General features: G+C 35.3%; 1 protein-coding gene across 3 annotated transcripts; it reads right to left on the minus strand.

Annotated features, from left to right (window-relative positions):
- Window positions 1–1,065: 1,065 nt before the first annotated feature.
- On the minus strand, window positions 1,066–10,770 carry LOC111790439 (telomerase reverse transcriptase). Of its 3 annotated transcripts, XM_023671330.1 has the most exons (13): window positions 10,398–10,770; window positions 9,884–9,961; window positions 9,184–9,249; window positions 8,920–9,088; window positions 7,997–8,418; window positions 6,837–6,927; window positions 6,233–6,377; window positions 5,660–5,798; window positions 4,154–5,368; window positions 2,761–3,329; window positions 2,117–2,389; window positions 1,733–1,999; window positions 1,066–1,631 (listed from the first exon to the last, which is right to left on the minus strand). In XM_023671330.1, exons 1-13 carry the CDS (start codon window positions 10,677–10,679, stop codon window positions 1,547–1,549), a joined length of 3,801 nt encoding a protein of 1,266 aa, XP_023527098.1. In that variant the 5' UTR covers window positions 10,680–10,770; the 3' UTR covers window positions 1,066–1,546. The 3 variants fall into 3 exon arrangements, with proteins under 3 accessions (XP_023527098.1, XP_023527100.1, XP_023527099.1); XM_023671332.1 differs by lacking the exon at window positions 10,398–10,770 and having other exon boundaries at window positions 8,920–9,083; window positions 9,184–9,271; window positions 9,884–9,963; XM_023671331.1 differs by lacking the exon at window positions 10,398–10,770 and having other exon boundaries at window positions 9,184–9,271; window positions 9,884–9,963.
- Window positions 10,771–13,224: the final 2,454 nt, after the last annotated feature.

A 13,224-nucleotide genomic window follows, 5' to 3' on the forward strand; every position in this document is an offset into this window, starting at 1 on the left:
CGGAGTGCAGGACGATTCGGACCTCAAAAATTTGCTGAGGACAGGGATGGTGGATCTCATGCGACTAGCCAACGCCATTTCTCTACAAAGAAACCCTAACTTCTCAAACACAGGGTTCGGCCTTGCAGGTTATGAGGAGAGAACAGAAGTTTCAGATTCGAGTTTCGAGCTGCAAAGAAGAAAGTGAGAGTTCTTACCGCTAAAACCACCTGCGATAATACGGGATTTTTCATGAAACCCCCGCTAGATTCTGACACGTATAACCTAATTTTTTTCCTTTTACCAATTTTCAATTTTCAAAAATAGCATAATCAAAATAAAATCAATTTCTTTATAGAAAATTCCTATAAAATTTGTACTTTGTAATAAATATATTTCTCAACTTTTAAAAGCATAATACTCTTAAATTAAAAAAAAAAATGATAAAAAAAACTATTAATATATCATTTTAAGAATATTAAAGAATTTAAAAAAATTGTATAATACTCTAAAAAAAATATAGAGATGGTAACCGTTTATACGCACATCGTCACATCCTTACATTTTATCTTTTTTTTTTTTCTTTTCCTTCGCTTCAATTTGTGCCCTAACACTTTATATTCCTCTCTTTGTTTCTTCTCTGGTTCAATACACTCTTACTCTTATTTTTTCTATTTCCGAGTCTCTAAAACTATCTCATTTGATTAATCAAGAAGGAGAATAATGGAATCATCCAAAGACCTCAAGACTTAGATGTTAAATAAAGTTATATGATAATAGTTTAGTGTGAGTTAATACATCGTTTGAGTTTAATACACAAAAACGAGACATTAAAAATTTGAGTCATAATTTTGAGGACAATATCAGATAAAAAAATAGAATACGAGCAACCCGGAAGACTTAATTGATCATTTGGGTATTCAAGTTAGTCAATTTGTGAAGGTTCTCTATGATTAAAAAATGTTTGAAATTCCTAGGCTCCCGAACATCATGACAGAAACAACAGCCGCCACGGCAGCCTTTGCATTCCCAGCCACCTGCAATGTGAGGGTACTGGTGTGCTTGATGTACAAGAAAATGGTCAAATTCACTAAATAAGCCACCGTACCATTGCCAAGCAATAAGAACACAAAAAACGAATTCCTCCAGCCAACATTCCCTTCAATACAAAGACTAATAGGAAGCAAATTATAGCAGCCACTAGAGGCAGCCATATACAACAACAAATTCATAGAGTGAAGTTTCTCAGCCTCCGAGGTCAACAACATCTTCCGTCCTCCCAAAATAAAGAACTTTCTAAATAACAACTCATCAATGGAAGTCCAAAAATTAGAGATCTGACAAGCTAGACAAGGTAGAGATAGCCAGATAGGATGACTCCTGACACCATTCCCACCCCACGAAGTTCTTTGATTCTTCGTCCTTGTGAAATAATTCCATCTTTAAGGTAGCTTCCAAGAATTGAACTAATCTTTTCTAGACACAAAAGAATACCATCTTTAAGGTGGCATCCAAGAATTCATTCCATTCACAACGAGCAAAAGGTAGAGCGGATGTTCATTGTTTCCTAGTAAGATAACAACGTTGCTATCAAAATTTTGATGAGTGCTTTGCTTTCAAGCCTTTGTGACACCTTTTCTTTTCCACTGCATCTGTATCAACAGATACACAAAAATCAACCAGAAATGACTGCTCTTAATGTCAATTGCAAAGCTTCAAAACAACCAAATACTTGCCATTTAGAGACTAGTACTTGATTTTCCAGAGCAAGGAGGAATGTGAGCGATCAACTGCATAGATCAGATCCGAAGAGATGCACCCCGACAACTGATGAGCAATTAACCTCGACTTCAACAATGACAGTAACCGAGCATGTCGTGCCTGTTTCCGTGTCAATGCTTGAACATAAGCATTTAGTCCTAGCCATTCAACTTCTCCATCTTCTAACTGCAATCTTGGACGTGGAAGCAAATCGAGCTGAATAGAAGACATCCTATTCTTTATGAGCACATCCATGTACCTACCATACGATAGCATGAATGATTCCAGTAGAAATATGTTTAGCAAACATCTAAAAATTATATTACATAGGTTTTCAGAACTAAGCGCAGCCACGTTAACCAGGTATGAGACTGACCTTAGAGATCTTAGAATGATGTTCAAAAGAAATTTTCTGCTGAATTTGCACATATATGACAAATGGCATATGTAGCAATGGAACTTCATGGCACATAAAAGAAATGCTTGAAAAATGTTTAATCTGACAACTGCAGCAGTATTGATATTCAAATCAAAGAAGATCGGATGGCATTTGGGCCTTAAATAGTCACACAGCTTTGCCTTCAAATGATGTCCAGGTTTTCCTTTCCAGCAAACAGTTAGGGTTGAATTTAAGTGGTTATTCAAATACCTGCGCCATAAACAAAACAAGTTATACATGGGAAGCAAAAGCATTTAAATCAAATGAAAATGACTGGACAATTTATTGGCTCCAGGAAAGGGAAAAGAGAAGTGTTGCATGATTATGAATTTATGATCTCATAACTAAAGCCCCAAGTAATTTTCAAAGGTTCATTTTTGTTTTTTGGAATTCAGCAAACAGTTCAAACGTTTATTCAAAGGAGGTGAAAACCATAGTAAGAAATGGTGGGAACCCAGCATAATTTACAAAAACAGAAAACTAAGAACGAAATCCATATCAAACGGGGCCAGCCTTTTGTGGATCATTTATAACATCGATGCAAATGAAAACGATAGTAGATAGCACCATTTACACCTAACTTTGTGTAGTCTGCCTGAATTTCGAGAGACTGACAGTTGATGAGCAAACCACTCCATCGAAGAAATGAAACACCATCTTTACCAACATAGACTCTTTTGGAGACGAATCCTGATGTATTTCCTACATCAAAGTTCAGACCAAACTTTCTTTCATTCATGTAGCAATTATATTCCCGGAATCCTCTCTGAAGTCTGAATAAGAAATTTTCTGCCAGATGCTTCGAGGTCGATATGAAAAGGAAATCATCAATAAATCTAAGCAGCAAATAACTAGGATTTGTTATCATTTCATCCTCCTTGCTACTCAGGGAAATAGAAGGGTCAAGACAATTTTGTCTCACAGATGGATTGTCAGCCTTAGATTCATTAACTCTCCCAAGAAATGGAAAAATCACCTTCCTCTCGAGATCTCCGAAGTATAACGAGCAGAGCAAAGATGATAAAACACTTCCTTGAGGAATACCTGTTCTTTGTAAGTAAAACTTTTTATCAAATTGCATAACATTTCGCTTCACGTGCTCACGTAGGGTATAAAAGAGCTTTTCCTTGTTTAAAAAGCTTCTCAGATCCTACAAGATTTAGCTAACAATTAGAAAAGGTACACATCATAAGAAGAGAAGAATCTTGATAAAGAAATATATATAAATTTATTGAGAACAGGAAGTTCCAATGTCCTATTGTTCCATAATCATATTTGATGCATAATTCTCTTATTTTACCAAGTAATGTTTTTACATTCCCATGGATGGGAAAATGTGCCAACTTAAGTGCAAAACATATCAATGCACATATCATCAAAGGTTCAGTCTCTTGCTCAAGAATGCTGATGCAACAAATTAACATTTCAACTAATGTGCTATATTGAGTCTCAAATTTTAAAAATAAGTCAATACGTTGATGTTATTGCATATACATTTGATGCATTGCTAGAATTGACTTCACCACCCTTAGAAGCTTAAACAGCCGTAACTTTTTAATTTTTATCCTGTGTGTAAACAGGAACCACTTATTATTATGTGCATGGATGGCCTTAAGCAGTTGGATTTAGGATTTTAAAAAGATTATAACAGTAACAATAAAAATTTGCAACAGAAATCACATCAAAGCTATTATAATGTTTTTTGTGGTTATAATGGTAAGAACCCACAAAAGTCACCCTTGGCAAGAATACAGTGAATAAAATGATTTAAAAATTTGATGGAAAGAAGAAAGTCAGATCATAACAATCTGTATTTTAAGACAAAGGGATTGACTGGCTCTTAACCCCAGCTAATCTTTGCCACTTAAAATGTTCATGAAGGACAAGTAGCAATGCAATTTCAATACATCAGCTATAAACTATAAATAAAATAAAACTATAAAGTTTGCATTGAGACCAGAGTGTAGAAAGCACCTGATTAACAAGGACGCTATGCAAGGAATGAAACTGTGGAGGAGAAAATCTTGGGCTCATATTTGGATCAACCAACATTACATTCTCATGAACCCACAAAGTCTTCTTCGTGCATAAAACGTGATGGTATTGTTTAAGATGATACTCATCTTTCACAATAATGTTTTTCATCACATCAAGCAGCTTATCTTGATCAATAGAATCAAATGCATTTGATACATCAGAAACAACAAGGAATAAGTCAGGCATGGAAGCCTTAGCCTTCTCCAGTCCAAGTAAAAGTATGCGCAACTTTTTATAGACATCATTGTAATCAAATACCGACGATCCCAAAAGCTCTGGTTCTTTCAACTTAATACCTTTCAGAACAGCGTGGGTATCTCTAAGAACATTGTTCACAGACTTGTAGTAATCAAACTTGATTGGCTTTTTCTTTCCATGCACTACACAAGATTGACCATCTTTGAAATAGAACTCTTCTGTTGGCATTCTTGAATATGCCTTGAGATTTGCCAGAATCCTTACTCCATTTTCTTTTGGGCAAAGCCTAAGTTTTGAGAAACCAAATGATCTATTTGCAAGAATATTTCTGACAGCTGAGTCATTCAAGTTACAATAACCTTTATCCTTAAAGCTAGTGGTAGCGCCCTTTGTTAACTTCTCCCATATTGACTTCCGGAAAAAATAAACATCTTGTTTCCCAAATTCAGTTTCAGTAACGTAGAAGTGTGCTTGGATCAATGGTACAATTAAGTGTGAAAATAACCAATAAATCCAACTTTCCGTAAGATTGCGTTTCATCATGTATGCTGCTTCCTTTGACATGCTGAATCCTTCGAGCAAAACCCTCTGCTCCACAGAGTTTGACACCTTACCATTCTGGCAACATAAAGAATGTTTATCTGATAAAAATGGAAACCATGAGGTTTTCAATTTATGCATAGCTTGCTTCAGGGAAAAGTTCTCAAATCTTCGTAATTTTATAAACTTGGAAATATTTCTCCTCAATATTCTCCAATTAGAACAGGTTCCCAGCATATCTGCAGGAACTATACTCCGACAAACCGCCCATATGAATGAGACCACCTGATTTTTAGGGCAATAGAACTTTGCAGCAAATTGAGGATCGATTGCTTCTAGATAATTCTTGCTATGTTTGACATCAGAACCACGGGTGCCTTCACCAATGTCTCTATTCAACTCACTTCCATGACACTGAAAGATTTAGATATCTTTAAAAGCAAAAAGAATTTAACTCACTGAAAAGCTTCAGATGATACAGTAACACAATGTAAAACTATTGTAACTTTACACTTAGGCTTGACAAACTTTAAAGTAGGAAAAGGTAGCATTGATTATAATCAAACACAAGCCACATTCGGTACTTTCGTAGTTGCAGTTGCAGTGTTAACAAATTGTAAATGACAAACGATGATGTTTCTCATCAAATCTATAGATACATCAACACCAATGTACCTTATGATGCTTCCCTCAAGTAGTACTAACCTCAAAGATGGAGCCTGAATTTCCAATGGATATTTGGTCTACCGATGGGGCACCACAGTGCTTATCCAATAATCTAACATACTGACAATTATGGCTTCTACGAATCAGAACTTTGAGCAATTTGGTAAGTGAATGATATCTGGAACCAAAATCTTATTTCAGAAAAGCACATCTGGAATCAAAAGCATGAAATCAGAAAGTAAACAAAAGTGAAACTGGGATTATATGGGGGAGTTCCATTGAAAAACCCTAAACCCTGATAGTGAAAGTCAAGCCACAGGTTGAGTCTGTTTTTGCACATCCATCCTCAAATGTCAAACTCGTTATAGAGAAATTTCATTAAAAGTATTAAAAAAAATAATAATAATAAAGCCCTGATAATCGTGCAACTATCATTAGTTTTTTTCACATTCATCTCCACTTCAGAATCCTTGCCAAGCACATGTCAATATCCTGGAAAATATGAGTTCTCCAACCTCTTGCATTCAAATAACCTTTGATCCCAGATAAGATATCTGGCTGATTAAGTCTTGCTAGACTCAGGATCAAAGAAGGACCAACAACTCCACTTACAGGCATTTTGATCCAAATGGACAGGTGCCGTCGTTGCAGATGAGTAATGAGGAAGGCGCGTTTCCATTTGCATCATATGAACCAAAGATATATCTAGCAAGACTATCTGAACCAGCAAAGTTTGGCTTCAAGGAACGAAGTATATCTGATGTTATAAAAGAAGAACATATAATTTCAAGGCCTAGACAGTAGCTGTTAAATGTTAACAAGGAATATCGTTAATGTTTTCCAGTAATAATACACGAGGAAGAGGACCTTTATAGAACAAAATAAAAGCACGAGACAAGAACTTGATAGTTTGATTGGCCACCAATGAATCATAAACCAAATAAAGATTAAACTGGCTACTTTTTAAAAAATAAACAATCATTTCAATGGGGGTCGGTCATCTCAATTGTAAAATGGTTTGTATCATGAAAATTTCTGCAATTACATGCGAGTAAATTTTAGGTTGTGGAGTCAAAACTCCGTTGTAGATTTCAAAAAGCTCATAAGCTAATATGTATAATGTAGATATATAAGAACCACCAAATGAAAAAATTGTTAAAAATAATGAACCAGGTAGTAAATATATATAGGATAAAAGAACCTAAAAATAGGATACTTCCTTTCAGAGGAATTGCTGAAGAACAATCCAGGTTGTAAAACATGGATTTCCTGTTGATGTAAACCTCTTCGATATTCTTTCGAGCTTGCTACAATAAAGAACCAAGGAACTGTATAATGAATAAATTAATGGATAAATATAAGAGTGAAAAATTAAGTGAGAAAATGTGAACTACAAAGAGGAATTGCATGAGTTTACAGAGCTATATCCTTCAATTTGCTATGAGCATGCACTGTATTTGCTAATTCTAGTTAACAATTGGTTCCATATTACCAATTTTTTTAGCTGGATGCAAATTATTTCGTACTCAGTGCTAATTCTGGTTGCAGTTTTAAATGAGAACGGACAAACTCCAGAGCACTAGTTTAAATTTTTTTTGTTAAAACAGACCACTTTGTCAGTGTCATTTAGCCAAATAAACTTCACCATTATCATTTAGAAAGATAAGCAAGTTATGCATCATATATTTGCCAAAGAAACACTACATTCCTTTGCATGTGTTGCATCGTTCTGTTGTCAAAATAGTTAAAAAGGGAATATTGACCGGTTAACTTTAAAAGGGTATCAACCCTAAGTTGAGAAAATGAGAGAGAAAAGAGTCCTGAAGAATTTCTCTATCGATGATCTCAAAAAGGAATAAAGCTTGCATTATATGAGCAGATAATACAGACCCTATACGTGGCAGAAAGACAGGGACATGCCATAATGTTAAGAATGAGAAATAGAAATAGAATTGGGATCGAAAGTATGATCTTCATTCATGTTTACCACGTTTAAATAGGATACAAACTATCAACTAATACCTAAAAATAGAAAAAATATATATCTAACTAAATCTGGTAAATAAATAAAATATACGGTTAATCAAATCTATACTAACAACTCCCTAAATATGTGAGATATATTCTAACTAATTATCACCGCAAAATATCCTCTTAATACATAACCAACATATTAACACGTGAGAGGTAAAAGGCAGAGGCAATTACAACACAACAGTAAAAACACAGCACGGTAAAAATAATGCATTATTAAAGGAGAGGTCATACATCACATGAAAAATCAAAAAGTTAATGCCTTTTCAATATAACATCCACAACCCTCAAATCAAAAAACATTTTGGTCAGTTTAATGTAATCTCATAAAATTGAATTTACCTTGTGGGAATGGCATGAGTGTGCACTAAACTGATTTGGAGGCTTCTCATGTAAGGTATTCTTATCAGAATATGTTGACGTGCAAGGGGTCAACCCCCAACTATTGCCAGGATCTAATAGTCTACGCTTTCTTTCCCGTTGCCATCTAAATGGCCTTGAACGCTTTCCGAGTTCTGTAACAGACGTGCTCGACTTTTCTGATTTCCTATCTGAATTATTTTCAAGAGTAGGAGTAGGAATACTGATCGATTGACTAATTATGTTCAATGAACCCAATTGGAACTGTTTGTCCTCTTGATCCCAGCATGATGATTGGCAATGACTACTTTTGCACCCAGAAAAATATTCGGTGTGAAAGGGAGGACAAGTATCAATGAAGGAACCACAAGGTTGATCACCATCTCTTTTCCTCTTCTGCAGTCCTGAAATAAATTTGAACACCATTATCACAACATTCTCGTAATCTTCTAAGTTATAGGTTAAAAATTACCTATAAAGGGAGCAACCCACTCGGCTTTCCAGAATGCGAAAATAATACGGACAAGATAAAAAATCACACTTGAAGGTGTGAATTCATTGACAAGAGCAGTGTGACAGTGGTTCAATCTTAGAGTTATTATAATTAAATTGGTCATCTTTAAATTTGAGAATAATTTGGATGATCCTCTTTTGCATCTTTTTTTGTTTGTACAACCAAATTTTCAGCGCAGACAAATAAATGTAAGGTAANAATTGAGAATAATTTGGATGAACCTCTTTTGCATCTGTTTTTGTTCGTACAACCAAATTTTCAGCGCAGACAAATAAATGTAAGGTAACATTGGATATCAACGTAAAATGTCATTTGAAGAACTGGACGAACGTGAATGAAAATGACATTCATTTAAGAACTCAAAGATAGAATAACTACATGTCCTACTTACCATGTTTACCAAATAAATTACTTTGATTTGGGGAAACAGCTGAATATTCTGACAACTTAATGCATAAATTATTGATGGGAAGACCTGCCACCTGATAATGCGTCTTCTTTGGTTGGGGCAAGAATATTGAAGTATGCATTAGCAGATAGACCATCATATCATCCCTAACCTACCAATTTAAATTGACACTCGAGCATTAGTGAATAACAAGGAACAATTTTATTAGTTTAAGACGTTGATGAAAAATTCAGAACGACAGCATACCCGGCTTAAGAGAAGATCCCAGGCCGGACAAGTTAAAAGAGCAACAACTGGACTTGACCGGGTGAACTGTTAAACATGATTGGTTAATCTTGAAATAGAAAAAAAAGGACAAAGTGTGAATACCAAATAAAAATGTAGTGTGCACTTCACCTTCTGCCAGATAAAAAATCTATCCAACCTTTAGTATAACTGAAGACATGTTTAGTTCTTAGTCCTAAGAAATAAATGATACCCTTAATCCAATCTTAATCTATAAATAGAACAATAATTTTAGTCTTGAAGTATCCCTGCAAAAAAGGCTTTAAAATTTTTCACATCTTACTCATAATCACTTTACTTTTTTTTTCGTCATTAGCACCACCAATTAACGCCTTTCAGTGAGTTCTACTAAAACTTTGAAAGAACACAATAAAAAGATAAAAACACTAAACGTGTCAAACCTATATATGTGACACAAATGACACCAGACTTCGTTCGGCCAAGAGAACGATGGGTACCACTGCGAGTGAGAGGGAACAATACAGAGGATATTTCCTACTAACATGCGATAACTCTCAACCTTATCATCTTTACTCGAGACCTCGACACAACATATATATACACACACATATACATCTAGAGAGAGAGAGGACAAGACACTGAAAGATTAAACACCACAGCAATTGTGATCCTTTTAGAGAGAGGAATCATGAATTCTTACCTTATCAAAACCACTGCAAATTAAATTGCTATCAACCCGTTGTGTACTGATTATGATTTCTATAGTCCTCACCACAATCTGTCGAACATAAGTAAAATTTAATCACATACAACAGAAAAGAATTGGCCACGGATTCACATACTAATGGAGAAATGACTCAGAGCACTCTCATATCCATAAATATGCTGCNATATAGAATAGCATAACTCTATATCCCAACTAATGAGAAATGACTCAGAGCACTCTCATATCCATAAATATGCTGCAGTTCCATATTTCAAAGCTGCAATAGTAATTAAAGGAAGTTATATTTCGAACAGAACACGTCGCAAAAATAAAGTCCAGTTTTAAAAACATCGTATCGCGAAAATCGCATAATAACCACTTCTCCTTTCCATTTTCAGTAGCTACTATTGAAGAATGTCTGCACCATTAGCACTTGCATAAGTTCTTCCTAAAAAAACGTACATGAAAAATCTCAAACCAAGAGTGAAAATGGAAAAATACCACGAACCTCATGCAGAGACCAGTGCGATTCATTTGAAAAATCAGAGCGCGGAGACGCCTTCTCAGAGACAACAACGTAACACTGAGTCAGAAGGTCTCGATAAGCGCGAGGATCACCTGGTCTGAGGAGGAAACCCTCCGGCGCAGAACCGCTGCAGTGCAGACATCGCCGCCTCTCGCAGCGGCAATCGGCCGGTGGAAGTAACGACGTGATGGTTTCAGCAAGCGTGCGTGCGCGGTGGCGGAAGAGCCGCCATAGAACCTCTGGAACTCGACGCTTCTTCCGCATTGAGATCTTAAGAAAATGGCGGGGAAGATGAAGAGTTGCAGAGAAAGATTTTGCAACTGTGGAGGATCAGCAGCAGAGTAGACACCGCAGTTCGCCGCGGTACCTGTGCTAAAATACAAATATTTGACTGACTTGAATGTCAAATATTTTTTTAGTTATTTGTATTATTTTTTAAGTTAAATTATATCTAAATATATCAATTTTAAATTATTTGTAAAAATATTTTGAAACTTTTTTAGTCGTCCGATCTAGTTATGGACTCTTTCTTGTCTTGCAGTTTCCTACGATTGTCAGTCATGTGGTTTGAGAATCTTGAATCAATAATCAAGTCATTCTTATAATCGATATGTTCTCCCACCATCATCATGAGTGTTAGTTCTGTCTTCTTCTAAGTCACACAGTACCTCTTCATTCCATTCATCCTTCATTGTTTTTTTAGAGAGTTTGCATTGCTTAGATCAGCAATCCTTAGATTTGTCAATGTTCTGTCTGCCATTATAGTAAATGCCTTAAAAAAAATTTCCCTTAAGAACTTTTGTTGTCATTTTTCTGAGCTTTCTAGGGTTTGCAGTTTCTGGATGACTTTGTCTTTTATCAGCATTTTTGTATCTATTTTTGGTGGATGACTTATTGTTGCTCCGACTTTCACTTGTATAGAACACTTCTTTTTCACCTTTTAGCGTGATGCCTCCCATTTACTTAATCCTTGGGTAACTAACAAAATTTCAAACTCTGATGGTTGAGTAGACCTCCTTGTACAACAATAATAAAACTTATGTATTATGGTCCCAATACGTAGATGATGATCCTCTTCATTCGAATTTGTCCGATGACAAACTTCCAATCTAATTCAGTAATCTCTCGTTAGATTAATTTGACCTTGTGGAAGTACTAAACAATCATCATGTCACATTGTGAAATTGATAACCATCTCGTTCTCCATAAGTTGTATCATCATGTCGTTATTTTTTTAGAAAAGCGTCACTCATGCTTATTTTGATGTCTTGTCATCCCAAATATGCTCCAACATCTCGTCCTCGATGGTAGTTTTCTATCAATTTTAAATTATTTGTAAAAATATTTTGAAACTTTTTGAGTTGGTCCTATCCGGGTTATGGACTCTTTCTTGTCTTGCAGTTTCCTATGATCGTCAGTCACGTGGTTTGAGAATCTTGAATCAATGATCAAGATATGTTCTCCCACCATCATCATGAGTGCTAGCTCTGTCTTCCTCTAAGTCACACAGTACCTCTTCATTCCATTCATCATTTATTGTTTTTTTTAGATCAGCAATCCTTAGACTTGTCACGGTTCTTTCTGCAATTATAGTAAATGCCTTCAAAAAATTTCCCTTAAGAACTTTTGTTGTCATTTTTCCGAGCTCTCGAGGGTTTGCAGTTTCTGGATGGCTTTGTCTTTTATCAGCATTTTTGTATCTATTTTTTGTGGATGACTTATTGTTGCTCCGACTTTCACTTGTATAGAACACTTCTTTTTCACCTTTTAGCGTGATGCCTCCCATTTACTTAATCGTTGCTTGTTGGGTAACTAACAAATTTTCAAACTCTGATGGTTGAGTAGACCTCCTTGTACAACAATAATAAAACTTATGTATTATGGTCCCAATACGTAGATGATGATCCTCTTCATTCGAATTTGTCCGATGACAAACTTCGAATCTAGTTCAGTAATCTCTCGTTCTCCATAAGTTGTATCATCATATCGTTATTTTTTTAGAAAAGCGTCACTCATGCTTATTTTGATGTCTTGTCACCCCAAATATGCTCCAACATCTCGTCCTCGATGGTAGTTTTCAAGACAAACATTACTTTGCTTGTTTTGATTATCCATTTGCATACAATGTCATTAGCATCCTTGTCTATAAGCGTAATTTCACTTCCACCAACAACTTTCCAAAAGCCTTGTCCTTGTAGATAGAACACCATCCATGTTGCACACGTGTTGCAGTTGTTAACGTTGAGTTTCTTGATTCCGACAACATGGAGATCACCCATCGTGTTGAGAGTACTTTAGTAATGCCAAACAAGCTAGTTTTCAACACAGGGTCATGGACTACTCACAACGCAAAGAAACTATCTCACTAATAACCTCAATAGATCAAACAACCTATATCAACTTTGCTCGAATACCAAATCGTTGAGCACAGCTCTTTAATGTAAACACTCACATCTTTATCAGAAGCAATCAATAACATATTACAAAACAGTATATAGAAACTACTATACTTTACTTAAGATTGTGGGACGAAAAACTTGGTGGGTATGGGAGATATAGTGTAAAACACGCCTTTATGATCTTCTAGATTTTATTTATTCCTACCCGACCGAGATATTTTTATTTCTAAAATATATATAAAAAAATTCTAAATACCTAAATATTTATTCTTAAAATATCCGGACAAGGTTTAAATTAGGGCTTGGGTAGATCCTAAATATTTTCCTATCAACCCTGTTTTAATTTTAAGAATGGACAATAATGTAAATAAACCGGTGATCTACCAACTTTAATTATAAAAAAAAGGTAA

Source organism: Cucurbita pepo, chromosome LG03, assembly GCF_002806865.2.
Source record: "Cucurbita pepo subsp. pepo cultivar mu-cu-16 chromosome LG03, ASM280686v2, whole genome shotgun sequence".
Classification (NCBI taxonomy): Eukaryota; Viridiplantae; Streptophyta; class Magnoliopsida; order Cucurbitales; family Cucurbitaceae; genus Cucurbita; species Cucurbita pepo.